The sequence below is a fragment of the Varroa destructor genome, unplaced genomic scaffold (genome assembly GCF_002443255.2).
Source record: "Varroa destructor unplaced genomic scaffold, Vdes_3.0 BEIS01000002.1, whole genome shotgun sequence".
NCBI lineage: Eukaryota > Metazoa > Arthropoda > Arachnida > Mesostigmata > Varroidae > Varroa > Varroa destructor.
In genome coordinates, this window is record NW_019211455.1 from 54,449,945 (window position 1) to 54,476,835 (window position 26,891).

The window sequence follows — 26,891 nt, forward strand, 5'->3', positions numbered from 1 at the left end:
CACGCTGCCTTGGAAATGGTGTACCCTTGCCGTTGGGGGAACTTCAATCGGTTTCGGTCGAACTACGTCCTAACCTAATTTAACGTCTCGTTTTTGTATTCAACCCCGGTGGTGTTGGTGCCATTGTTATATTTATTCACTTAAATACCGAACGGTTCATACGCATCTACGCCCACATGCATACACATACACATGCACACACCCATATGTTCAATTCATCACATCTCAAAATGCCGAAATCCAAAACAACCATTTCAACTAAACCAATAAAAAATTCGAATGAACTTTGTTAAATTTCTTTTCCGAACACCTGAAACTTTTTTATCGCCAATCGATTATTGTTACTCCCTTGCAATTCTCTGGGTCAATTCGGTACTATCCCAAACACCCATGCATGACATCTATGTTATGCCACTTCGCCACGTCAAATAGTGGGTGCTTGTGGATCTGCGCTTCAGATGGGTAATTTGCTTCACATGGCCAGCCACATCGGCCGCGTCATGGAGAGCTTCCACCCCGAACTGTTCGAAGACGAAGATGATCTGTCCGATGGCGATATTGTTGACGCGGCCTTCCGAAACCACCATCCTGCCAGCAGGAATGGACTAGACTATGAGTAACTATAGTATATTTAGTGAATAAAGCCAAAAGCAAAGCTAGAGAATGGATATCATCGTATCTCGTAAATATTAGTAACTGTTCTTCATCCGCATAGAGCCATGGAAACCGATGGAAACGCCAACGGATTGATCAGCAGGAAATCAGCAGAGGAAATTAGCCAGCAGGAAGCAACCAAACCAGAAAGCCAACAAAGAAACCACTCATACAGCTTTTTTCTCTCTTATGCAGAAGCTAACGAAGAAAAATAGTGCGCGCAGAAAATGCTTAATGCTGAACCAGATGGGTGCAAACATTCCCCGGAAGAAGTTAAAAAGTTCAGAAGTGGGACCTATTGAGTTTGCGGTTATTGTATTACACCTTGACAACGATAACCAACGTGCTTATTAATCATGATTAAGTTTCGAAGTAAGTAGTCTTAATGTGATCCTTACATTCGTCGTTGACGCCCTGTTGGCAACAAACAGTCGAACCGACAGGCGCAGTTCGGCGATCTGTTAAAAGTTAACAAGCTATGACATAGACGAAGTAACGGGGCGGTAATAACAAATTGAGTCGGAACTATAATAGCAAGGTTCTCATTTAGCCCCTCCCCGTCTATCATATTTCTTCAAAAAAGAGAGACAACGATGCTCGCCGGGGCACACAAACTCACATATAAAAAAAAAACGCTCTCTATGGATAGGCAACTTAGCATACATGACAAGGTCACAGTATATTAAAAGAATACGGTCGTCACTTTGCGGTGAACGATATATTCGTCGACGTAAAAAATAGAAGTGAGGATTAAGAGAAACGCTATCGACGTGCTACACAAAATAAGACCTGTATTTAAAAAGAAATTTATGTATGGAAGGACCTCAGTATGCAATCATCCTCATTCTTCTCATAACAAACCGTTTACCTCCAAAGCGCCTGCGTCTCTGAGTTGTCTTCGAACGGAGCCAATGCGAGATGACGAGTGATATAGTGGTGAATGGAACGACTGCGTTTAACGAAACCACCGTCGCCATTGAAAATTAGTAGTCGAGGCTCCGAATGGAGTCGAACCAGAGTTATACGGTGACTGAGAAGTTGACAAAAACCTAAAAGTCAAAAATAAAGCACAATAAAAGCAACAGGATTAATGACGACGATATCAAGTGACAATGATTGTTGTCAAATAAAACGTGGTTCTAACAAATAGAAGGGGGCAGAGATAGAGCCCCCGAAAAAGTTCGACGTACCTTGCTGGGAACCGATGCGGCGCGCGAATGGAATCGTTGAAAGTTTATAAAAGAAGAGACTGAAAAAACAAAAAGGTTGTTCTATTAGAACAGTCACCGTAATGAGAGAGACAAAGAGATTAAGAAGTTGCAGTATTAGAAAATAGTCATATTTGTCAATTATATTGGAAAATGGTGGAACACGATAGAAAAGGATGAATAGGTTAAAATACGGTAGTGAAATAGCGAAATGGTTGAGGCGGTCTGAAGGGCAGAAGAAAATATTGCAATTGCGAAAGTCGAGCAGCTACGTAGACCTCCCTGACGCAAACTATTTGCTGTGTGTAATGATTCGTATGCAGCGTTCTTGGTCCTTCTTCCCGAATGCTCGCAGGATGCACAGCAGCAACAGGAAGACGAGAAAAGCAACGACAAGAAGAGACCCAGGCAGTATTTAGTAACCATAATATAAATAGGACTAATAATATGTTTAAAATTAAGTAAAACTGGACAGTGTTTGATATAACATGGCTAGACACTGAGCAGCAAGAGGCAGCAAGAACGTTTACTAAGGCTCGTTTCACCTATGTGCTTACGTGCTGTATGCAGAGTAAATCACGTACATTTCGCAAACAAAATGGACACAAAAGGAAAATTAGACGAAACAGTGTATATTCAGTGTCGTCAGGTGTGGCAATACAATGAAGTGACGATAATTATTAAACAGTCTGTGGGAGTTAGGCTCGTTATTAAACTGTATCGCGATGTTACCAACAAACCATCGTACATAAAAATAGTTCAATGGATATCAATAGATGAATTGGTACCATGTTATTTTTGATCACACGCACACACACACACACACACACACACAATTTCCAAAAACCCATAGGTCTCTCAATAATAGCCTGAGCTTAAGCCATTATTTCTAATTATGTAAAAATATTCACTGGATCATCAGCTCATCGACCTGTTAGAATACATGTCACATGTACCATGTAACCTATCTATTACGATGAAAATATTGTCAAGTCAAGCTCGAATAACATTATCCAGACCCACTAGACATCGTATTTGTCATTGTACAGTTGAACTATCCACAACGGCAACAACAATAACAAGCAAATCAATGAGTGACGTAGGAAGACTGATACGTGTAATTAACACAATCGCATTATTACGCTGAGTTTTGCCATTAAACATAATTGGAAATAATTAAAATACTATTAGCACACACCGCTCCATGACGGATACAAATACAAGAAAAGGAATAAGACAAGGATCAATGCGCGAATGCTACAACAAAATACAGGTACGCATCATCCACAGACCTCTCCCATATCTGAAAACCTACAGACGCCGATAAAAAGGTGAAGACAAGGCTGGCGATTGTGAGGATGACAAAGCGAGAAAATGATAACTCTACAAATAATGTAACATGGCGCGCAACGCTCCAATAATGTACAAGTGATGTAAAGGGAAACACCTGAAAAGTGTGCAACCCTTACAGTCAGGACGAGAGAACATTGATTCTAATAAGTATAAAAACGACAAAAATAACTTAGCTGATTATTAATAATAACAACAATTATTATCGTAACTAGCCATATAATATATATATAATGATATAATAGTTGAAGTAGTTGGCAGTAAAAATCCTTTGCGATAAACAAGCGTGTAGTGAACGTAGATTGCTATTACACAGAGACGAATTGAGAAGAGACAGAGAATGGTAGTTAATTATATATTGTGTCTATAGAAACGGCCGAGTTCCGCATCTGTAGCAAAAGACTTTGTCTTTTGACAAAAAGAAAAAGAGACAGAGTTAAAAAAACAGATCGGTAACGGACTATGGTCCAGAAGATATAAGATACGAGGTACTGATAGGTTTACTGAAAAGCGAACACTTGTTGAGGTGGACGATACGAGATGTTGCCACCCCGCGAATCTGAAACTAACACGATGTTCGACTGTGGCACATCACATGTTAGGCAGCTGACATTGGATAAGGAAAAATGTCCTTGAAAAGCCTTCAAACCCCGCTTTTCGCCCTGCTTAGGGACGGTGTGTGTCTCTGCATTGCGTGGACCTAATAGAAGGAAATGCTTATGGGAGAGTGAGACAAAATTGATTCGAAAAAAATAGTAATCAATCTTAATAACAGCATTCGTAACATCATGAAAAAATAACCGTAACAATAAGCGAACACCACAAACGAAAATCGACAACCGTCAGTCAGGTCAAGTGTGTCCTAGGTGATGGCCCTTCTGGGTATATGGCCTGTGTATAGAGGAATAATGGCCCGATCCTAGAGGTTAGTCAATTTTTGTAGAGTTTGTGCTTTTGTGATTCGCTAACTGGACCGAGATTTGGATGCGTGGTCCATTGCAGAGCAATCGTTTGTCCGTGAGACCGGTGAGGGATGGAAGCAATCTCCAATGTGTGAATACTATCAAGGGCCAATGACTGAGGATGGTAGCAAGACGTTTGCGTCGTTGGATGCCCCAATGAACACTGAGCAAAGATTCCACACCGGTATTGTCGATGATGATCAGGCCAATGGAGATGCAGAACGAAAACAGTACGTTACTGAACTGCCCCTGAACTGCAAGTCTTTGAGGCTTATTTTTGTCGACGAAAATTACCTATCTAGTAAGAAGCTACCAAAAAGAGGCGAACATGACTAGCTGATATTAAAAAGGCTATATTTTTAAGTCAATAGAAACGTTTTTCCTGATAGCAAAAGGTTACGGAGAATGTATGATTGTAAAGTTACGAAATCGGGTGACAAAGCTTTGTCTCCGTATAAATGAAAGGATAATGTCATAGACACTGCAATAAGAGTTCGTTTTACAAAATACCAGTATTAGTTTGTTGCACGCTACTCGTAATGTATTCGAAATTGGTCATTACTGCTCTACTTGTTGCTAGAGGCACTGATGCCGAGAAACTTTAGTTTTCACAAGAAACATTACGCAGAATGTTAATGTATAAAAAATCAACACCTTAGATTTAAAGAAATAATCAATAATATTGCAAACATTAAGTCACATATCTACAATAATCTTAAATGAATTCGTCTATACGGAACAACTAAACAGGGGCATTAATCCAATTCATATGAAGTCGAATGATCCATCAACAGCCGAAGAGGAAAATCTAGAAACGTACCAAAAGCGAACGTATATATGTTTTGAAGGTCTCTCCGGAACGACGTGTTAGACAAACAACAGAGTGGCTGACCCCTTCAATACATTCTTGTCTAGTTGATACTCAGCCCAGAGGGAGGAACGACAGAAGCTGTCGAGTACAAACGCTTCTGCAAGCCAGATATGAGTCTTAGGCACTCGGTATAAAATAATGGTCACTCATAAAACCGTTAGAGGTGTCACGATTACGATAGGCACGCTCACCTAACAAGACAAGTACAAGCCATTGATGGATACCCACCATCGCCTCATATGTTATGGCGTGAAGCGAAGTTACACATATTAAAAAGGCCTGTCGCAGAAGCCAGTCGCATTATGGGGAGCAAAAAATTTTAAAGCGTTCAGGTTTCCAGTGAACGCAGGATGAAATTAGATGAAAGATGTCGTCTGCTTAACCTGATGGCTGGCAAGTTGACAAAAGCTTCAAGCAGCCATGTGTTAATGATACCAAAAATAGTAGTATGATTGATAATACTAATACCAAAATGTAGGACTAGTAAAGACACTACACAAAGACAATGACTATGCTTTCTCCTTCCTACCAAAAAATTATAAAAATTAATGAAATAATGATGAAATTATAATGATGACGATAACACTACCGAGTTGCTGTGGTCCGCGCAGACATTTGGAGTTACTCGAACAAGTATTACAGGATCTGTCCTGCACTGACGACGCTTCGGTCATTTACAATGTACATAGCAGGTGAACGGCAGGTAGGCCTCCTATGAGAGTAGCACTGAGCTGTTTATCTATTTGCATACTAAATATATAATTATAAATATTAATACAAATAATAGTATTAACGATGATAAAATCTACAGACATGTGGTGTTGCCTCGCTGGGGTGGGCCGACCATGACTAGCTGCTGTGGACGTCATGTAGGTAAGACTCATGGCTAGATAACAATTACAAAAAAAAAGCCAAGAGAAAATGGTGTAGAAAAACATAGATTAGATTTAAAAGTTGGCAAGCTTGGCACAGTTTGAAATTAGGTTGCCGTAAAGACGAAAAGTGTGCGTTTTAGGGCGTTTGTAGTAAAAGTAAACGACATTTCTGAAGGGGGAAGGGGTTGTTGAAACGGTGTCTTCCTCTACAACGATATTAAATTGTGGGCCGTTGTTCGGGTTGCCCAAAAACCTCACCTTTCGCTATTTTAGAACACACAGCTAAGGTAAGATGATCATTAGAAAGCAAACAAAGATGCAGTTGGATTCGATAATGTCTCAATGAAGATAGGGTGATCATGAGGCTACGATAAGCAAACACAAAAATGCAGAGGTATATATATATGTAAAGGATGATAAAAGGCACAGGCATCTAAGCATATCGGTGCTTCCAATAAAGAGCAAATGCATCGGACCTTCTATAGCGAACTCGTGTTGCTAATTGTCCGGGCTTTGCTTGACGTTGGGGGCATGGTCGACGAACATAGCACAGCGTATGCTCATTCAGTTATCGCGATGTAGGTCCACCCCGGCATTCATGGGCTGACTTGCCCTCTCGACAACCGATAACAATAATAACTACTATTATAAAAATACAATGGACTATAATGAACGGATAATGATAAGACAGCTGTGTAACGTCATGCGATAAAACAAGTGAAAGCGAACTACTGAACAGGCGGAAATGTCGGAACTAGCAAAGATGTCCGAGCACAGACAATGCGAGAGAAAGAGAGAGAGGAGGAACTAACAAACAGAATATACCTAGTTACATTATTTGAGTGTTATGTGCCTTTTTGTATAAGGTCTGAGTATACTGTGACCGTAGACCTGTTTGAGTTTTTGTACAACTCCATAATGATCATATTACAGGGATAAAACGGAAAATGCGATTTAATGACTATGTGGCGTTCGTAAACAAGCCACCGCTGAAATAAAGGGGCTGCTGAGATAGTATTCCCTAATCCCTTACCTATTACGGTACAATGCATATATATACGCGTATGTAGCGATAACGTGGTATAGATACACATATGGCAGGTGCTTCAGACATCATATACACGACACATCCAGATAGAAGCGAAACTGTAGCGAGCGGCGTACAATAAACAAAAAATCAGAGAAACACAAAAAAGATGGGAAGTAAAGGAGGTACTTACAACCAAAACTGAGGACAAGCAAGCAACAGCTACGTTTGACTCGTTGCGAGCTATTTAACGTATTTACAAAAGATATATTGACAAAACGGCTACACTGACGATGGCTCTTTCGCCGTAGATATGCACAGAAGGTAATTTTCGTAATCAATGACCCTTCGGGAACAGTCGTTCCCTCAGGTGGCTAACACACAGAAGGATATCACCACCTCATGCCTCCTCCAAATTAAGAATAGTATCCGTGAAAAAAAAGTAATGACAATAAGGCTAATAATATGGCAATAGAATTACTAAGTTGCTATTCACACAAAACGTTTGGGAGAAATCGTTTTCATAGAAAGGAATACGCTGTGGACAATGATGTTACAAAACGATTGAGTTAGAGCAGTATAATATAGGCGAGCTGCTTAAGAACTTATATGCACAGCTTTTTCTTTGAAAAATGTTTTTGGAAACGTTTTTGGAAGCCGGAAAGCATAGGGGCTACCATTTTCGGTATGATGAACTGGCTAGAAGGGCCATGTCTCTACGATGCCAACCTCCATAGCGATATCTTCCTTGGTATTGAGACCTGGGACCCGAACATTCGCTACCAATACTATTATCATCGTTACACCCCTTAGTATTCGCCTCTACGGCGACTAAAAGGGATTGAACATCTAAAGTAAGCTATACGACACTCACACATGGCGGTATGGGGGGGATGGGTGCCATTTGCACCAATTTATTCTATAGACACTAAATATAAACCCTTGAAAAAATCGACAAGCAAACAAATGTAACGTACGATATAGCTCGAACGTAGACATCTCGTTGGCAGCGACGGTACCAGGCGTGGCAAACGTGGCAGACGCGCCGGATTCTCAGGTGGCATCGAGCGATTGTCGCCACTTGTACGCTCGCCATTACCTTTAGAGCTTCCGAAAGTAATGAAGAGAGAGGAACTTCCAGTATGCAAGTTCCTCTCTCTTCATATCCAGATCAGGTCTTCCGTTCTGCCAATCGTGTCTCGTGAACGCTATCCTAACTTCATTGAGCCGCGCATAGCCTCCGTTATTCGAACTCGAAATCGTGCGAAATAGATATATCTATCTTAAAAGAACGGATATACACCTGTGTGTAGAGTATTGGTTCCAGCGGAAAGTAAGCCAGACTGTGGGCTAATGTTTGATGTAACAATAACGAATTGCAGAACTAATCATAATGAACCTTCGAAGAGGGGGCATAATAGAGGTCACAGATCAAGTAAACTGATATTGAATATAAAGGCCGAATTTGGAGAAAATAAAACCTGTGAACGAGTATCGGTAGTAGTAGAATGTGACACACACAAACACACAGACATACACATTATGACTATGAATAAACATGAAGAAGAAGCTGAAAAATGTCTTAAACAAATAACGACGATGTCGATGTTATGGCAATAATAATAAGAGTGATTATTAAATTAAGAATTCGAAATAATTTTCTAACAAGCAGTCATATTAGGAAGAAATCTAAAGAGACAGATTTCCATCAAGTGAACGTTTGGAACAGCTCGTGTCATTTGTGATTTAGGCATAATCTAAGTTAAAAGGTACGATCAAAGGTTTTAAAAGGCTTTGTCTGGTTAGAAAAATAGTCGTTAGGTTACATATGATTCGGTACTGCGGCTAAAAACAGCGTATAGGCCTTTTACGGATGAGACGAGTGCTAATTTTGTGTCGCACACCTAGATAACCCATATATATATATATATATATATATATATATGGAAGAGTACATTATAATTGCATATAAGATGGTGGAGCTCTAACGATGGGAGGGAAAAAGAACGAAAATTGTACGAACGTCGCTTAGGAAAAGAAACTAAAACCGAACACAGAAATCTCGAAAGCATCTTGCGCTGCCGAAAAACATTATTCTACTTAAAATTCTTATAAAAGACAAACGAGCCAATAACACACGCATGAATAATGATAACAATAATAATATTAGTGGTATAATATAAGGGATAATGGGACGTACTTAAAAATAATATGAATCGATGAAAGCGAAATGGCAAGAAGCTAGCGTGTTGTCTGGCAGTGCATTATAAATGACAAGGAACAATATGCCTGTTCAGGAGGAATAACGATGTGGGGCGAAAATTTACATAGTCACTTATGAATACTAACCATTATAATAACAATAAAAATAATAATGAGGAGGCAGTTACGTGGCTCACGTATTGGGCGTATTACGAGAAAATATTCGACATAAGCGAAGAGGGTGCGGATAAAGGAAGGAACATAAAATGAATGGGAAATACTATGTACATGATGAAAGAGTGACTTTGCAAAAAACGATTTGAGCAGACGCCTGAACGAGGTACTTTGAATTTTGGCGCCATTCATACGTCCTGCGTTGGATGAGACGAAGGAGTATCTTATCATTGTTGAGTATAAATGGAAAATCGAATAGCAATGAGCGAGAAAACAACCCAACGGAACGGAAAGTCAACAAACCGAAATAAGAATAACAGACAATAAACTCAAATACGTGTACATGATCAAAATCATGCTTGTTGTCTGTTGAAATTCTAACAAAATACATAGAATAAATTTCCTAGTGATATAATATACGTGTCATATAGTACAGACAAAGTTAGAAGTTATCGTGTAATATCTGCAGATCACGCAGGAGAATCATATAACAAATAAGGAATGACAGAATGTGTGAGTCATTATAAAATGAGCTTTGATCGAAGAGAGCTTTTTCGCGAAGAGATGCACGCTATTGACGAATACGCTTAGACTAACGGGTGTTGTACCAGCGATAGCTTAGTGGGTAACATTTGTGGGCGCTAATCTTAGGGACACGTAGTATTGTAGGTTCTACGACTCACTGCGTCTCGTGGCAGCTGTGTGTGGTGGACTACTTAGGATATGTTTGCACGGGTTGAATTTACTGCGAAATAATGGTAAATGACATCGACGGCGTAGCATGACTTTTGCATCCAACATATTTAACATGGACTGAGTTTATTACACTAGTATTATTATGGAACGAGTTTTTAAAAGTAGGTCGTGTTTTTGTAAGCGTTTTATCTAATAATGTGGCACCAATCACACCATTGTATACTTCGTATCGAATTAATACGTCACACTAAGAACAACATTACCTTTTAACACTTTTTTATGCTGCGTTTAATGAAGAAATTGTATCATAGTACGACGGTCTGAACTGTATGTGCTGGCATACTTCTAAGCACGTCCATACATCTATATAAGTATTCGTATATTTAATGCCCCATTTGGACATATAAAATTTTACCGAATCATCAAGCTTTATTTATGCACACATCCATGCATGCCCGCGCTTCTAGCATCATTGTCTTCCTTTGCTTCTATTGTAGACGTAAAAAACGCACCTCTTTCAAACGGCTGGTAACCGGTGCCATCTTTTTTTATAGAGGATAGATCTACCATGCTGTTTACCAATCCTGGCGACGGACCTGACCCAACACTCCATTCAACCACAGTCATCACGACCAGAGTGATCATCACTGAGGATCTGCCTAGCTAGGACTAGTGCCATAACAACAGGTACGACAAGAAGAACCATCAGCTGCTTGCAGTCAAAAGTCGATTCGATTCCCCCGACCGGCTTTCCGCTTTTAACGACAACCAAAAACGCCGATATCGCTTCAACGCGTCAACATTTCATGAGAATATCGCCAGGAGTTAAACCTGACCCTGGATCAGATGGGATCTAAACGAGCGTACGTAGCCCGCCCCGGGTCCAACCATCATCCTGGACGAAAACGAAATTTAAGAAATAATGTCCACCCAACTAACCATTCATCTATCTTGTAAACATAATGAAAAATACCGATTTCCCTCTGCAATAATCCATACGAAATTTTGTACTTTGTTATAGCCTATTGAGGGTGCTTTGTAGAGCGTTGATCAATCGTATTAATTTACTTACAATATGACGTGTACCCGTGCACTTCGTAGCATTTACGTAAGACCATTCGTGGCTGGATTGAAGATCTTTATAAAATGTTTGTAGCTGCATCGTTAAAGATTCCAACGGTCCTACAATATTTTTTTTATAATGTGATAAAAACCTCAGCGAAATTTAAAAAGCTTTTCTTAGCTCTGGTATGATCTGCAATAAGAGCAGTAATAAACTGTAACGCTCCATACTGATTATATGATATGAGCGATGGCCATTACGATTTCGCACCTCAGACTTAGGCGCTTTTTTGACGTGCTTTCCCTCTGACCTTCTTTCTACTGGAACGCCTGGAGTGCTCATTCCAGGCGCTGACCAGTATATCGCCCATTGGCCGGCGGTAACTCCGCGTCACTCCGTCGCGTTGCTCGGAGAGCTGCGCAGTTTTCCGCTCCCAGTAATGGTTGGATCCGAACCCCAAAAACAAAGCCTATCTTATATTTGGACACATTCCCAAATAAGCGATCCTCGCGAGTAGTCCTGCAATGTATAGACCTCAAAAGGAGCTTCTCACGAGGCAGGTTCGGGTCACCACCGGGAGTATATTGCAACAAGCAAAGTTTTGTCCACATCAACCAAGCGTCTTGTTCAGACGATCTATTGACGACCAGCCACTTACCTGTGCTATTGCAAGTGACTGTGACTAATTCGACTTGAAGTATAGTCTTGCGAATTGTCACTACGATGGTGGGTTCGCATGGGTAGACCTTCAACAGCGAACACAAATTGAATGTATACACACACACACATATATATGAGAAATAATTAATATTGTAGTTTATTCTATTCTTATTTTAGCTCGTCTGCTAATAGGCTTGGTATACGAAAAAAAGCCTACAAATGGCTTCAGAGCAACTAAACAAAACTTTCTTGGTCAACGAAAAAAGGGGAGCATGACCAAGTCGAGAGTGCCTGTACCAATCAATTTACACGCAGCATTCCGCAGTTCCTGACACAGTACGGTCTACGCTCTTCAAAGACATAAAGTTAGCGGGCTGTAGAGTATCGCTACTGTTAAAAGGTGATCAGGAAGAGCTAGATAAATGGCGCGTACTTATGTTTATATATATATATATATATTCTGCGTATATGGCAGTGACAGGTACTGCACTGACAGTAGCGCCAACAACGAGCAACTGCAGCATGAGCGATTGTACTATACTTCATACGATATGATGCGCAAAATGACCAAAATAATAATAAATCATGTTATTTCTATCATTTTTTTTGTGTGTTATTGATTTTTAGTGCCTAAATAGAAATCTTTAACGTTCTAAATGGAGGAAACACTGCCGAAATTCTATTAATTATCTAATCAAATAATAAGCGTCTAGCTAGTTGGCTGGTATTTTATAGAAGCGATGCGAAAACCTATTCAATAACATTTATGATTAAAATAGTTGAACAGTTTTAATATATAATAGGTTATTGTAAATAAAAAGTTAACAAACTTGAAGAATACCAATGTTCGACTGAGTAAAGGCAAAAGCAGCATTCTGGTGCTTCAAAATTTATTTCAAATTTTCCCGTAGGAGAACAGCCTAGCACGGTCCAATAAAAAAAAACAGACTTCACTCGTTGGGAAGGTAGACTAGCTGGTTTTCGCAGCGGATGTAACGTCCCTTGCAATTTACAGGTTGCAAACTTTTATTCAGGCAGAAGCGGACTTCCATGAGGACAGGATGAGGTGTAACCTGAACGGACAAGAAGGTAACAAAATACGCTGAAGTACCCATTGCAAATACGTAGGATTTTTTAAAAGCTGTGTCTATTGATATCCTTTCGGCACTCTGCTTATATCAACCTATGCCCAAAATTTTCTAGGAACAACAAACTAACTTTTAACAAGTTAAATTCCTTAAAGTTCTATTGTAGCTCAATGATAACAGTATAATTATTGTTATTATTATGTTCATTAAATATAAACTGATTTAATTTAAAAAAAAATAGGTTAGGTGCAGATATTCGTGGAGAGTCTAAGATGAACATCAAATTAGACTTAGAGATCCAATTAGGTATAACCGAAGCTCTTCAACATGGGGAGTAAACAGATTCGTGCTCCGAGAATATTTGTATATTAGTATTAAAATTAGTCGCAGATTTTAACGGAGCTATCTCTATTGAAACATTTCAGTTTTAAATCATGCCATTAGAATAGTGATTTTTGTATAAAAATCATTATTATGTTGCTTAAAATGCTCTACCTTGCGATGATTACAGACAACATCAATTTTGTATGGATAGTCGTCCACAATTGCCTTCACGATCTCTGACGGCTGTAACAAATTAGAAACGTCAACATCACAAACGCAAACTTTGCTGAATTGTTCCGTCTTCAAATAATAAATACAGTCAAGAGAATGATTGGCTCACGGTGTGTGTGGTTACATCGTTTTATCACGTCTGCATGAAGAGAATGCTTGCAAATTCTACATGTAACAAATGGCCAGTGGGCTCGATTTACTGGGTCTATCAGACACACAACGCGTAGTTACAGTCAAACAAGGCGCACTAGATTAGATGGTATTAAGCATACATGATAGACTTTCTGCTTTGACGGAATAACGTTGCTGTTGCGGAGGTATCTGAAATAAACAGAGAACAAAGATACAAGAATATTCGCTAGCGACCTTTGTTTTTCGTATCAAAGTAATTTTATGGGTTCGAGCTGCATATGAGGCCTATTGTTTATACCTTGAAGGGCCGACTGATAGCTCTTTGAAACAATCACTCGAATTAAGATAGGATATAGCCATCAATTACCGATTTGTCCAGTTCTTTTTGGATGGAAACAAACATAGCGCCAGGAAATATCGAACTAACTACAAATATGGAGAGAAGAAATTTTAATTAGGACATCATTTTTAGCAGTGTAAAATAGGTAAGCGTTTACAGATGTTGACAAACTCACTCATTGATGTCGTGCCTCTTGTAGAGCTTAAGGCTACTTGTAAAGAAGCCAACAAGGCTCATCGTAGCGTCTGCAGCGCAAGCGCCGTGTTTTTGCCATTCGTGACGCCAAAACGTGAAAAACCGATCCTGAGTACTCGTATATGACGGCCAGTACTGATTCAGCTGGTCTTTAATATCCTGCAATGGCAAATTAACAGTGAGCTACTTCATTCGTGTATACGGTCATAGAATTTGATAGAACTGTTCACCAAAAAAACTACGAATTTATCGGTATAAAATGAAAGCTTTAATTCATTTCGTGCTTTTGACAAAATACCTATCTAACCTATACCATGCGATAAGGGTACCCGATATATAACAGAAAGATGTTCTTATGTGTCTTTTTACCGAAGGCCTTCTGCTTACGGTACATCCTACTCGTCTTAATGAAGTTGTTATTCAGAGTAAAGCGAGCCCAGGGCACTCACGTTAAGTAAACGGCCATCGAATTTTTCCCCATCACAGAATAGAGGACCCTCGTATTCGTTTGAAGGCCACAGGCCGTGTATTGTCCAGTGATTGCGTAGACTATCACGGATGCACTAAGTCATACCAAGTGACGCACAAAGAACGATACCGCTTAGTTATCCTTGTAGGTATATGTTTGTAGGTAGAATGTGGTAAATCATTGAAAATTACAGGTCGAAATTGAGAAGTCAATATATATCACGTATACTCGCAATTACCAAAACATACATTTCATTTAGTGTTATAATAGAAGTAGTTTATCATTAATAATACGTAATTGTAATACTGCCGTACAACTGCTATAATATTACTTCCGAGAGTAAGAAACATATATTCGGAAGGGTCATAAAGGTATTCATGGACGTTTGCAGCTTGGACGCGTGGAATACACAGAAAAAAATTAACACTAGCATGAAAGGTACATATAGAATTGCTTCCGTAACATTTACAAATATTATTTCTGTTTTTGAATTAAATAGTCGCCCTACAAAAAATGAGCCTTCCTAACCTTATTTATTGAACATTATATAGCTTAACAAAACAAAATATAAATGACAAAAAATTAACGTGTTAAGAGATTAATTTGAGAAGGTGAACTGCTTGGTAATGTGAAGGCTCACTACACGAACTGGGGTATCTCCATTTTAGTTTAAAAATCCAACGTGCAATATTAAACAGAGTACATATGTATGTAATAATGCACGTTGACAGTTACGCAAAAAGAGGAGCCGTCTTTCTCAGTTTTCAGTTGTTAATTCTCGTAAGCTATACAAAGTACGTAGATGGTTTTCTTGGCATTTCGATCGTTGTCGAAATAGTTCCATTGTCTTTACCTGTTAATATGTAATACAATTTACTAAAATTTACTAAAAAACATGGATTTGGAGACCTTCATGTGGCACAGTATCTGCAACACTCACAGATCGATTGTCGGACCTTCGATCTGCGCAGACGCCACCTGACCACTGGATAGCAAAGATCAGGTGCGAATATGAGTCGTGAGCAGCCCCAGCAGGTGAGGCCTGAGCAGGAGCCACTGCAGAAACTCTGCAGATACATTGGACATGTTAATGTGTCAAACTTTCTAACACGAAATACTCCCTAGCTGTCTAATTCAGTATGCTACTAAAGAGGAGATTAAGAAGCGCGTATCAAAATTACACTGTTAAATGCTACAACAAACTGCACCTGGAAACGAACATGTGGTAGTATCTCCACACTGAATATATTTAAAAACGCCTTTTTTTTATATAGACGTCGTACACCGATTCATATTTTGAAAACAAGCGAGAATCAAGAGGGACGATTTTCGATATTCTTCACCTTGAAGGAGATGGACTTCTAGAAGGGTATCTGCCGCGTCTGCCCGGCTGGGGTTTTCTTGGCGCATCAGGACTTCCGGGAGACCGATTCCTATGTCGACTGACGTTTCTATCTTTGGGATCGTTGGGTTCCAAAGGTGGAAAATCATCGGCTAGAGGTCCGGGAGGGCTCGGTAGTCCTAGAGGACCAGGCGACCAATCAAAACCGGCCGGCGTAGGTTTTACGGGATCAACAGGAGAAAATTCAGAGCGTGGTCCTTCACCAGGCTCTCTTTGGCGTCGAGGTGGTGGAATAGGCGGCCCTTCGTGAGGTCTACGAGGTCCTCCCCGGCTTCTCGGTGGTGGCACAGGTGATTCGATGTGCGATGAAGGGTGTCCAGGCGGCAGAGGGAGTTCGGTAGTTTCCAGGAACCCTGGAGGAGTAGGTCCTAGCTTAGGAAGTTCATCGAGTTGAGGTGTAGACATTTGCAACCTAAGGCAAGAAAATAGTTCGGATGCAGTGGACGGCCGATACTTGAATCTAATGAAGGATCAGGGGAAAAGTTGTCCACGTCGATCGGACGGAAATTACTGCGTTTGCTAATGGCGCAGCTTGCAGGGGTAGGTTTTGCGGGATTTCAACAAATTCAAAAAATCTGGTGTCAGGATTAACAAAAGCAGCGGCATTACAAGATGGGTAAATGCAAAAAAAAGATTCATGATGTCGAACGTAGGCAATTTATCAAATATGAGATTATCAAACTCCGCTTCAGCATGCTTAACTCGTGTCTCACATTATTTTACAACAAATACAATACACCGTAAACTTACCACTAGCAACAATCGGTATAAAAATTATTTCGACATATAGCTACACAATACAATGAAAAAGGCTAGACTGCAATATTCACAAACAGCTTACCTATAAGCGGTACCACTCAAGGTGCAGCCTGCCAGAAGTAAAACAGCACAGTCGAACATTTCTGAAGACGATCTCGTTCTGTAAGAAGTAAGATTTTTATATAGCTTTTTTGATGTCAGATGTCCAGTAGTGTCTCGACAATGACAATCGTAGGCCATCTGACGCATCTGATTGTCCGCAGGCAGCTACTTGAGTTCTTTCGTACCCAGTGATAATACTGCCGAGACTTTTCCAAGAAAAACAACCCACAGACCTTGATGCCAAATATTGAGTTCTCTTTTATTCCGTTAGTTCGATCTAACGTGTTGAAACTTATATGGTACATTGTTAGAAATTAAAACCATCTATCATGTAAACTCTGTTAGTGTGTATTTGTGCATGAGTGTGAATCGAAAGGTCTTAAAAAAAGTCAACCTTTACTTATTCCATTATTATAAAAAAAAAAACTACATTTGATGAGCCTCTCACCATAATCATATTGCTAACATCTATCACTTGTTAGTTAATCTTAATGCACTGTCTATTATAAAGTATTAGGGAATAGTCAAGTACGCTTAGACGTAGACATTCAAACAAAGTGGAAGTAAAAGCCTGTAGAAATTGTTTGTCAACATGGCTCAGACAGATATTAAGAGGATAGCAACTGTGCACGCTAACGATTGTTGGAGTTATATCGACTAACCTAAAAAGTCAGCGGATCAGTTAGAGGTAAACCAAAATCAACATGTTAAGTGATCAATGTATGGTAAATATGTGTAACGGGGCAATGCTGTTTTTATTATTGTTGTGAAACTTCATGAGACTCTAAACGTGGAACTTCATTGTTTGGTAAGTGTTCTAATTTAGCCCATACGATATGTTATCATCCAAAATTCGGGCATCACCTTTGGTCACGTCAAGGCATTGGACTACACGAGTACATCTGTCGTCCTCGGATTATAAATAAACCTCGATTTATTTATTTAGTTTCTACTTATTTATTTTGTCTCGAAATTGCTTCATAGCAATGTCTTTTTCAGACTAGAAGCCATAGAGATCTTAAAGAGCCATCATATGGCAAAGGAGAAGTTATTTCGCAACAGCGTCAAATCGTGCACCAAACTAACGCGACGTAACTTTGGCACAGCGATGCACCCTCTGATTAATAAATTCAGCGATTCATAATAAATATATGTAAACTTACTGACAATTTTGATTTTGGATTCGTTTCGCTTTTTTCTATAATTTTACCTAAGCACATGATGAAGTTTAGGGGGTTTTTCGGTTCTCTTTCGGTTGTCAATGCCCTGTGCCAACTTCGACTGATACTTGCACATAGCGACACGGAGAAAGGTGTAGCCCTCAAAAGCCCCTTGTATAGCCCCAGGATCAACCGAAATATGGGCGAAATGATTTTCGAGGGCATCGTTCCCAAAGTAGCAATAGTTACACATGTAGAAAGCGAAGAATATACTATCATACATCTGTATACGTTTATTGGGAGGCACAGTAAAGCGGTGTAATATTGGATTTTCGAGCAATGAAAACATAAGTAGCTCCTTCGCAATGACTTATAAATACTAAATGTATATGGGTAGTCTCAATTTAACGCGTGACATCTGACGTAGCCGATTGCGCTACGCATAGCAGAGTCCCAGCTTGAAGTTTCACTAGAGGCCGTAGAATATATGCGAAAGGCTACTTGATTTCATATGGATTTTTAGAGCACTTAAGATAGATTACGGGATTCTCCGAATTAGCCTGATACCGAAGAAATCGAAGAAATTCGAAAGACGCTATAGGGAGAATAGATTAGGGTAAGGTGGAGATGAGACCTCCCTCGACGAAAAAAGCAAGCATTTTTGGTAACGGTCTGCAGAAAGCATCAATCAACTTTGCCACACTGTTAGTATATAGGCGCAGTTTGCACTACCTGAAAGAAAGAAGCTACCTGTGTGTTAGCCTTAAGGAATAATATGTGAGGTGTGTAATAACGTTGTGCGCAGTGCTAACCCTTGCGGAGGTCAAACAAACACAACGCTTACGAAGGTCTTTGCTAGATATTCTTAAAGCCCTTCCACAACCCTTCCTGCAGGCAACCACAATATTGAACTAGTAATTTGTTAGGGCCTTTTTGAAGGTTAACATTTACTTTGCATTCGCCTTTAAGCAACCGTTGAGTTATATTAAATCGTCCTTTAGGGCATTTCTTAGCCTCATTTTGGCTGTTCTTCATGTAATGTTCAGTAAACTAAAAAGGCCTCCCGATTTCTGCAAACATGAGCTATTCCGTAAACATTTTATTAGATAAAAGGGCAGTCATCAAAAGTAGCGGAAGTCCTCTACGATGTACTAGCAAGACACAAATGAGGAAAGGAAAGTCTTAAACGGCATATGGTTACGATACCCGCAACGAGACTAAGACAAAACGAATAAGTGGACATAACCTCATTATATGATACTATTGATCTTGGGCGGACGAGTCGAGCTGAGAAAAACACTTATTGACATGAAACGTTTTTAAATATCCCACCGGGCCCATTGAACTGCTTTAAAAACACGGAAAATATAGGATATACAATATTTACTTTATAATGTTAGGCACCCTAATCAACTAAGGCGTCAGGTGCTATCAGCCGAGACGCGTAATCGTACGTATCCGACCTAAACATTATAACAGACTGTTACCAGATACATTAATTTATGCCTCAATGAAATGATATATATATATATATATATATATAACTAGCGAATTATGTTCTAGCTGGCTCCATTTGCCTCCATTACCGCTCATCGTTGAACGTCGCGATGCTTTTGATAAACACTTCATAACACATATCTTATACAAATTTTAAACTATGCTAGAACACACCTATACGTAACCAGAAGAGGCTCACTCCACCATACTGTGCATAGGCATACGAGCTTTTTCTACGAGCGAATCAATTCGTTTGCCATTCTGTTGACTTTCTTACTAGCTTATTGTGCGTATCTACAAAATCGCACAACGGGCAAGGGCTAACGTAGACAGCAGCGCTCCCACAGACGCAGACACATCCCTCTGCTTTCAGCGCAGGAAAAATCGCTGGTGTGACGCTAGCGACGACGATCGTTACCGCGGGGCGGGGTGGGGCAGGGGGCATCTGATACAGGCTATATACGCGCACCTCTCCCGTGAACGGAGTATGAAGTTAACAGAGCCGGTAACCGTCACCGCATCACGCGACACGTCTTTCCCAGTAATAAACGGCTTCCGGACAAAATCATGCAGCAGGAAAGATGACGCTATCGCGACCCTCTTAATCAAAACTGTTATCTTGCTCTTATCTTAGACGCCGTCATCATGGAACGGCTACAATACGTTGTCCTGACGCTTTTTCTTGACCGCAGCTAACTGAAGCAATACACAAGGATAGCCAGAAAGTTCATTGAACCACAAGGACGTACGAAATGGACCTAGCGTACTCTATGCAACTAAAATCAAGAACCGTTTCAATGGAAAATACCTTTAGGCTTAGTTAATGAGACTGAGGCCAAGTTTATTTGCTAAATTGTAGTAGTAATTATAATGATGAAACAATGGCTAAGCACAATATAGGATCTGAAACTCAAAATATTTAGCCTAATAGCAAAGACAAAATAACATTGGCTGTAATGGGTGCTCTAGAACTGGAAAGAACAAACAGAAAAAATTAATTATATTAAGGGGAAAACCTTAACAAAAGCAAACGGGGTCGCATCTATGTATTACATATTATTACAAATTGATATGTAATGTAAAATGTAGAGTACTCTCTCACACGTCACGTGACGCAAATGTGTATAATAGTAACGTCTGTTCCGTTGTTGAAAGCTTTAGAACCCGAACTTGATTGTAGATTTTTCTTCTGCCAGTATACACACTCCATCTCTTCACCAGAAAATTAACGTTATTTCAAGTTTAGATGTTAGACTATCGAAGTAAAATTGATAAGGATAATTTACTGTTATCATTTGTGAACCAAAAGACTAAACGGTATATTTCAGGGTGTATAGCTTGCAGCGAACTTCGATTTACGAATTTAGAGTCGTTAACGCCTGTTAAGTAAAGTAGTAGCATTAGTCTTTATATTCAAAGTACCTGAGTAAACTGCCACTGCGAATCTCCTCTTCAAATCAGGTTCATCAGCAAAAGTTTGATGTTAAGTATCGCAAGTATCTGCATTTTTGCAGACTATGAGATACCCATGAAAAAAAGGACTTCTGCTCATAAAGCTTAAGAAATTTAATATTAGGTCGCTCCTGAGCCAAATGCGCCGTTGCCCTAATGTTTGTTGTAATACAGTTGAAATCGTTCTGGCTCTAGATAAATCCAGCAGTGAGATGTTTTTTTGCTATCGTACATATACGCTGCGTTATTACAGCATACGCCTGCTTGTGTACGTTATTATTATTTACTGTATAATTCCCTATCAGTTATCAGAGACGGACTTTTAAGAGGTAAGCTAGGTCGTAATATAATCCATTCTAGAAATGTATCTATATAAAAACTGTTTAAATTCCCACATCTCTAGATTTTTTTCATGCGTTAACAATGGAAGCGCAGGCGATACGTCCATTTGATACCCTTGATACTCAACCGTGCCACGATATAAGTTCACCACAATCTGACATTTTATGCGGCGACTGAGATTCAGCTGTATGCTTCCTGCAGAATGAAGACACGAATAAAAAGAAAATTTATCGTTTCGAAACAGCTTCTGCAGTGAAGAACGAGTAACGCCTGGCTATAGCTGCAAACACACAGCAGTTGTATACGAGATAGGCTTGTGAGTAACCGACCAATGAGCGACTGAAGAAGTACCGTTGAGCTAACGGTGAAACTCGTTATCTGCAGGGCCGTTAATGCGACTGAACGAAAGAAAAAACCATGCGTTTCAGCTACTTTGTGCTACAGCAAAAGTGGTACGACTATGATTCTTCAATTAATTGCTGTTGTCGTTGTCTCTGTTGATGATAGTAACGGGTCACAAACGTATCTGTTGCACCGGTGCGAATTCTGAAGGGCCTATTCCGAATAAGTGAAAACCTAGATAATCGTATTTGATTTACTGTTTATAATAGATGGAGGCACTCGTCTACTGTGTCTTAGATAACAAAGACTGTGATGGATGCGGAGTGCCTATGCAACAGTTAAGATAACGTCTGATGATAATAGAATTGAATCACGCTAGGAAACAACTTTACGAGCAAGTAGATCTCATTGGATATATATTGATCCTGTTAGTTTATGTTTAAAATTGAGCTTGTATCGAACACTAGTATGTATTAATTATGATTTTTAAAAAGGATACTTAATAAGATTTAAGGGCGGTTGGATGAGGGGCAAAGTAAAGTAGCTATTGGGGCGCTATGGTACAAATTAATTTTCTTGAATTGCAGCCAATTGAAGTACAGTTCTTGTGGTTACGTTGCTTAAGGAAAAGTCTATGAAGTTATGATTCGAATTAGCCTTCTCTGAAGAAGCAACTTTTCTAAAAAATAAGAAAAAAAAGACATCATTTTGCAGACGAAGGGGAGATCGACGCCGCATACAAGGTAGTGCGTGATGGCTAAAACGCGAACGACGTTCAACTCTTGCCAGGAATATATTTTCTGTGATTAAGTAGAACACTTAGCACATTAGCATTTATGTATAATTTGATAATGTAATAAATTGTTTCGAGGGTAGAAATGCTCAGTACCAGCAAACATAATGTAAGCTCAGCACAAAGTGAACCCTGCGTTTTTCGCCACTTTCCCTACTTCATCTGATGCATGATGGCAGGGACCGGTTTTTGCTGAATCACGCGCTGATGCGGTGTTTGCAAGCAGGCCATTTAGCCGCACGTAATCCCGCTCATACACGACGAATTTAGAATGTTTCCGCTCTGTTTTCGAATTTAAATCGAAGAAAAAACCTTCTTACCCTGTATTTTTCTTGCTTTCTGAATATACATACGTCCTTACGGTCGTACAACATATACATCAAATATTCTCATTGAAATGAATAAATGTACTGCGGCATGTCACGAGTGACGTACTACACCTGAGCACCCCATTAGTCCCTAGATACTGTTTTCTCTACATATAAAGGTAGTTTCGTATTTTACGTCCGATACTTACCACTTAGGCATTACTTTAGGCTGGAGTGGTTTGCACTCGTACTGGTTTTTCTCAAAAAAAAGCAGTTCAACAGGAAGACATTCTCAAAATAATTTCGCAGAGGTAGTCGAGTAGAAAGTCCCTATTGAAAATTTTTGATTGCTGAAGCTCTTCCGCGCGCCAAGTATACGTAACGTAACTATATACAGCTTACTGAATGTTATATGGCTCAATGTATTCAGGTTCGTTTAGCGCGCTCGTAAATACTAAATAATGACAATATTTGCCGTCATCTAATAGTTAAATCTTGCTGGTTCAAGCTCCAACAAGGACAGATACTACGTGTGATTAGATAAACAAACTAGAATATAATAATAACATCAACGAAGAAGCTGAGATCAAACAAAACTAACTTTGAACAAATAGGAAATCCAATATTAATAGAAAGCAGAATGTTTAATTGAAGTCGATTTTGGAGAACCGACACAAACAAGGCAAGCTCCAGATAAATAAAGACGTTAACAAAGTGTCTACCAACTGACTCATACGTACAACGTGTTTAGGACAATCGCCTTACACGCGCCATGCCTCTCACCTAACCTAAAGGTTGGCTCGTGCAAAGCGGGACCAGTTTTTACTTTGTTTTGGCGCCACAGACGATGCAGACGCCCGTACGCTTCGCGAAAAGAAATCCTGCCGATTCAACCCTCATCACTGTTGATCATTGTTTTGGTCGCGGAAGCCAGAGTTTTAGTGAGGTTGTACCGTTGCTGTGTTATTCTACACGGAGCGAGCCTATTACAGTTTAAAGACACGTACTGGCCTTCTTGTGTCGTGTAGGGTATTGGATGCGCGACAATTAAACAGAATCGTCGTGATGTGCGGTAGGCATACGATTAATTCAAATCTTGTTTCTTTTTAGTGCGCATTGTATGAATAGCTCAGATGAACATTCATCGTTATCGACTAGAACCTTCTCTGGCAGTATCGAAGGTAAAATGTGGTGTTGTGTAATTGCGCCATAGGGCATCGGACCATTTAAACATCACCGAATGATCAGAGCTTTCATATATACTATACATAATAGACTAAGTGAATTTCAGTTCTTTCTTCGAAATTCTGCTGCATCCAGCTGTGCGTGAAGGAACGTAAACCAAACGAACATTGTGATTAGGTCAACAAAACAAACAAAATCTTTGCCTGCTATTGTGTTGTAGGAAGTGACTCGCTGTTGTTAGATACTGTTATGTTTAAATACAAAATGAAGATAGATAAATATTCTTCAAAGGTTTATTTTTTCGAGACGTATCACGGCACAAAAACTATCTTGCCGAGACGTCCGTTATCTCACGCTGCTGATTTTACCGAACGTGGTACCTCATCTTACAAATCACGTGGTCGCGTAATTACACCTTATAGAATAATGAACGGGTTGCAAAGTACATAATTAAGCACAGAAATCGCTGCAGCTCTGTGTTCTTTTGGACCAATCGTAAGCCTGAGTAAATTGTGATGCGGTTGCTGCGGAACGATACGTCGTATTGCACCTGCACAGTTCAGGAGGTCATTGTACTTTTGATACTGTGTAATGAAATTTTAATAGCATATAGGCTAACTAGACCAATCTAGTGCAATAGTGTACGAATTAGACAATTAGAGAAAAAATGCAACTTGGCCAGCAAGATCCTTGATACTATAAGGGTTCCTACATAGATGATGACATCAACACGTATTCTGTTTCCTATTGAATATGAATAAAAGTATGTTTCCATATATTCATACTGCTATTGAAATGGAACCCGGCAAACTTCACTATTAAACGTAAACTAAAATCATTCTAACTGCGTTTTCGTCGAATTTTAGCTAAGTATCCCTATGCACCGGCAGCAATTGCCACCACATTAGTGCTTGTCGGTGGCGCCGTCTATTGGTTTTGGAAGAAAGGATGCTGGAAGCGGTGTGGGAAGAACCAGGTGCGTATATTATTCAAAGCACGATCTCACCAAACCTCTAATCTGATTAATATACGACTCTGTTCCGATCGTTAAGAGCTTAGACTTGAGAAAGATGTCTGCCGCTTATGAACGCTCTATAAGCACCCGACATCGGACAACTGGTAGATATTGGCGTTGGCAAACACATGTTATTTTCTGTATTTTTCTTTTTTAAGTAATATATTCGCCTTTGAATTTTGCACCGGTCTGCCCCGAGATCTTTTGATAATTTAAGCATCATCGAGCATAGTTATAATATACAGTTAGCTTAATGGCGTTGCATAAAACGCTACGATCATATTTATAAATTATCAGTCACTGATTATATTGCAATATTAGTTCTAATCGCTGCTATAAAATTTTATTAAGCCGTCAAAGGCCACATTGTCACCGTCGTAATCATCGTCGAAATATATATGTCTACATGTCCTATGTGAGCATTGATGTTCCCTCGCATGTATTAATAACATCTTGATAATTTCATTTGCTATTTATAGCTCAATCCTTCTATTGAAAAGAACAATCCCAAGGTGGTCCATACGATGGACATCGAGGACATCGGAGATAAGAAGGTATTTTGTCGTTGCTGGAGAAGCGCGAAATTCCCATACTGTGATGGTTCGCACAACAAACATAACCAGGAGACCGGTTAGTACCTATCTGTAATGATTTATAGAATTCAGTATGAATTGTTTTCGATTCTGATACCGCGGCTCGTTGAAGACCGGGCTCTATGGGCTGTGTACGTTTCTCACGATCACAGTGTACGGTTAATGAAGCGACTGTCAAATAGAGTTTAGTGTAATGTCAAAACAACGCTGACCTTAAGCCTAATTCAAATCTAAGTTTCAATATATGAGGCAATCTTATGTTGCTACACCGACCCTATCGAATGTACCATTTTCAGCTTAGTTTGTCGTGGAGTGTATGAATCGATGAATGCACTTGTCGAATAAATTTACTAGATACTACCCAATAGAAAAGCACTGATGCGTTAGTTTACTTTCGTTTCCGATATGCCGAAACCGTTATATCCAAGAACAGTTTTTTTTGGGGTTGGTAACTTCTTAATTTTCATCTGCTAGGACTATTTGCTTCCTGGTGCAACCGTCTATATTGCCCTGCAGCGAGTAATCGTGAGCATTTTTAGGTAGCATTTTTTTTCGTTGTATAAAAACTAAAACGGATTAGCTTTCGCCAGTAGAACTGTTGAACTGAAGAAAGAAAAGCAAAAAGGGTGTTCACTACATTCTCGATTTTTGATATAGTTTTCGGCCGACAAATCGCTGCTTATCGAAAAAGGAGGAAAGTGTGCCAGTTTTACGCATACACCAAAAAAAGAAATCTTTAAAGCCGCCTCATTAAAAGCAATGAAAATACTTCGGCTGGCATACACCAAGGGAAAGTTTTACATGAAAAATAAAAAAAACTACAACCAATAATCGCTCTAACGATTCCGTTTTTTTTTCAGGCGATAACGTCGGACCCCTGATTGTCGAAAAAAAGAAGTAATTAACAAATATTATTGCTAATTTTAATATCAAATCGAGACTTATCTAAGCATGTCCTATTTACTGCAATCGAGTAGCCTTACGACCACTAACGAAAAATTGTCTTATTCTCATAATTTAGTAGATTGAAATTATCTGAGATGCGTGTCATCATTGTCAACGGATTTTGAGCATTTTCGATGTTATTTGTTTTGGCCGCTAGTGACCGAACAGTAGAAACAGGAAACGCTGAATAACGTTACCAGAAGTAGCTTCCTCTGTGTAGTGATGGTTAGTAATAAAGTTATAAAAATGTCTAGAGAAAGTTATGTCCATTGTTTTTCTGTATGCATCTTTGAGATGAAAATCAGATCAGTCTACAGCTGACAACAAATTGTTACTTAAATAAATAATAAATAAAAAATAATTTGAGTTAGACTGAATAAAGCTATGGATAAGAAATCCAAACGTTTCTTCTTGGGATGCGACAAAGGCTTTAACAAACAACCCGACTGTTTTCTGGTTGATGTAAATGAACGTC

The 26,891-nt window shown here is 39.4% G+C and overlaps 3 protein-coding genes and 1 long non-coding RNA gene across 16 annotated transcripts in view; 3 read left to right on the forward strand and 1 right to left on the reverse strand.

The window, feature by feature from the left end:
- Dys (Dystrophin) overlaps positions 1-12,346 on the forward strand; it is a 252,876-nt gene extending 240,530 nt beyond the window's left edge. For 4 of the 11 annotated variants that reach the window (XM_086981254.1, XM_086981255.1, XM_086981257.1 and 1 more), the window contains 2 exons: positions 4,215-4,475; positions 10,574-12,346. In XM_086981254.1, coding sequence (XP_086837380.1) covers positions 4,215-4,475; positions 10,574-10,686 — 374 coding nt within the window. In that variant the 3' untranslated portion in view covers positions 10,687-12,346. The other 7 variants (XM_022790383.2, XM_022790386.2, XR_002670685.2 and 4 more) reach the window with 6 other exon arrangements.
- Positions 12,347-12,615: 269 nt separating this feature from the next.
- Positions 12,616-19,923, reverse strand: LOC111244301 (uncharacterized). 2 transcript variants are annotated; one of them, XM_022791248.2, is made up of 9 exons: positions 19,531-19,923; positions 16,765-16,842; positions 15,865-16,335; positions 15,462-15,588; positions 14,502-14,615; positions 14,033-14,211; positions 13,658-13,706; positions 13,326-13,397; positions 12,616-12,815 (listed from the first exon to the last, which is right to left on the reverse strand). In XM_022791248.2, the coding sequence occupies exons 1-9, from the start codon at positions 19,578-19,580 to the stop codon at positions 12,693-12,695; spliced, it is 1,263 nt and encodes a 420-aa protein (XP_022646983.1). In that variant the 5' UTR covers positions 19,581-19,923; the 3' UTR covers positions 12,616-12,692. The 2 variants fall into 2 exon arrangements, with proteins under 2 accessions (XP_022646983.1, XP_022646984.1); XM_022791249.2 differs by having other exon boundaries at positions 19,616-19,915.
- On the forward strand, positions 16,816-17,955 carry LOC147758007 (uncharacterized). The gene is made up of 2 exons (XR_015322064.1): positions 16,816-17,592; positions 17,769-17,955. It is a non-coding gene; the product is annotated as an uncharacterized LOC147758007 (long non-coding RNA).
- Positions 19,924-23,512: 3,589 nt separating the features above from the next.
- Positions 23,513-26,679, forward strand: Cisd2 (CDGSH iron sulfur domain 2). 2 transcript variants are annotated; one of them, XM_022791251.2, is made up of 4 exons: positions 23,513-23,859; positions 24,730-24,839; positions 25,358-25,508; positions 26,332-26,679. In XM_022791251.2, the coding sequence occupies exons 1-4, from the start codon at positions 23,799-23,801 to the stop codon at positions 26,370-26,372; spliced, it is 363 nt and encodes a 120-aa protein (XP_022646986.1). In that variant the 5' UTR covers positions 23,513-23,798; the 3' UTR covers positions 26,373-26,679. The 2 variants fall into 2 exon arrangements, with proteins under 2 accessions (XP_022646986.1, XP_022646987.1); XM_022791252.2 differs by having other exon boundaries at positions 23,520-23,750.
- Positions 26,680-26,891: the final 212 nt, after the last annotated feature.

Excerpts from the sequence above, each read along its gene's own strand:
- LOC111244301 (XM_022791248.2), bottom strand. The coding sequence starts at position 19,580 with ATGTGTTATGAAGTGTTTATCAAAAGCATCGCGACGTTCAACGATGAG. Across the intron at positions 16,843-19,530 it reads GCGACGTTCAACGATGAGCG|AACGAGATCGTCTTCAGAAA; the intron begins GTAATGGAGGCA and ends TACTTCTTACAG. Across the intron at positions 15,589-15,864 it reads AGAAGTCCATCTCCTTCAAG|AGTTTCTGCAGTGGCTCCTG; the intron begins GTGAAGAATATC and ends ATGTATCTGCAG.
- Cisd2 (XM_022791251.2), top strand. The coding sequence starts at position 23,799 with ATGAATAGCTCAGATGAACATTCATCGTTATCGACTAGAACCTTCTCT. Across the intron at positions 24,840-25,357 it reads AGCGGTGTGGGAAGAACCAG|CTCAATCCTTCTATTGAAAA; the intron begins GTGCGTATATTA and ends TGCTATTTATAG. Across the intron at positions 25,509-26,331 it reads CAAACATAACCAGGAGACCG|GCGATAACGTCGGACCCCTG; the intron begins GTTAGTACCTAT and ends TTTTTTTTTCAG.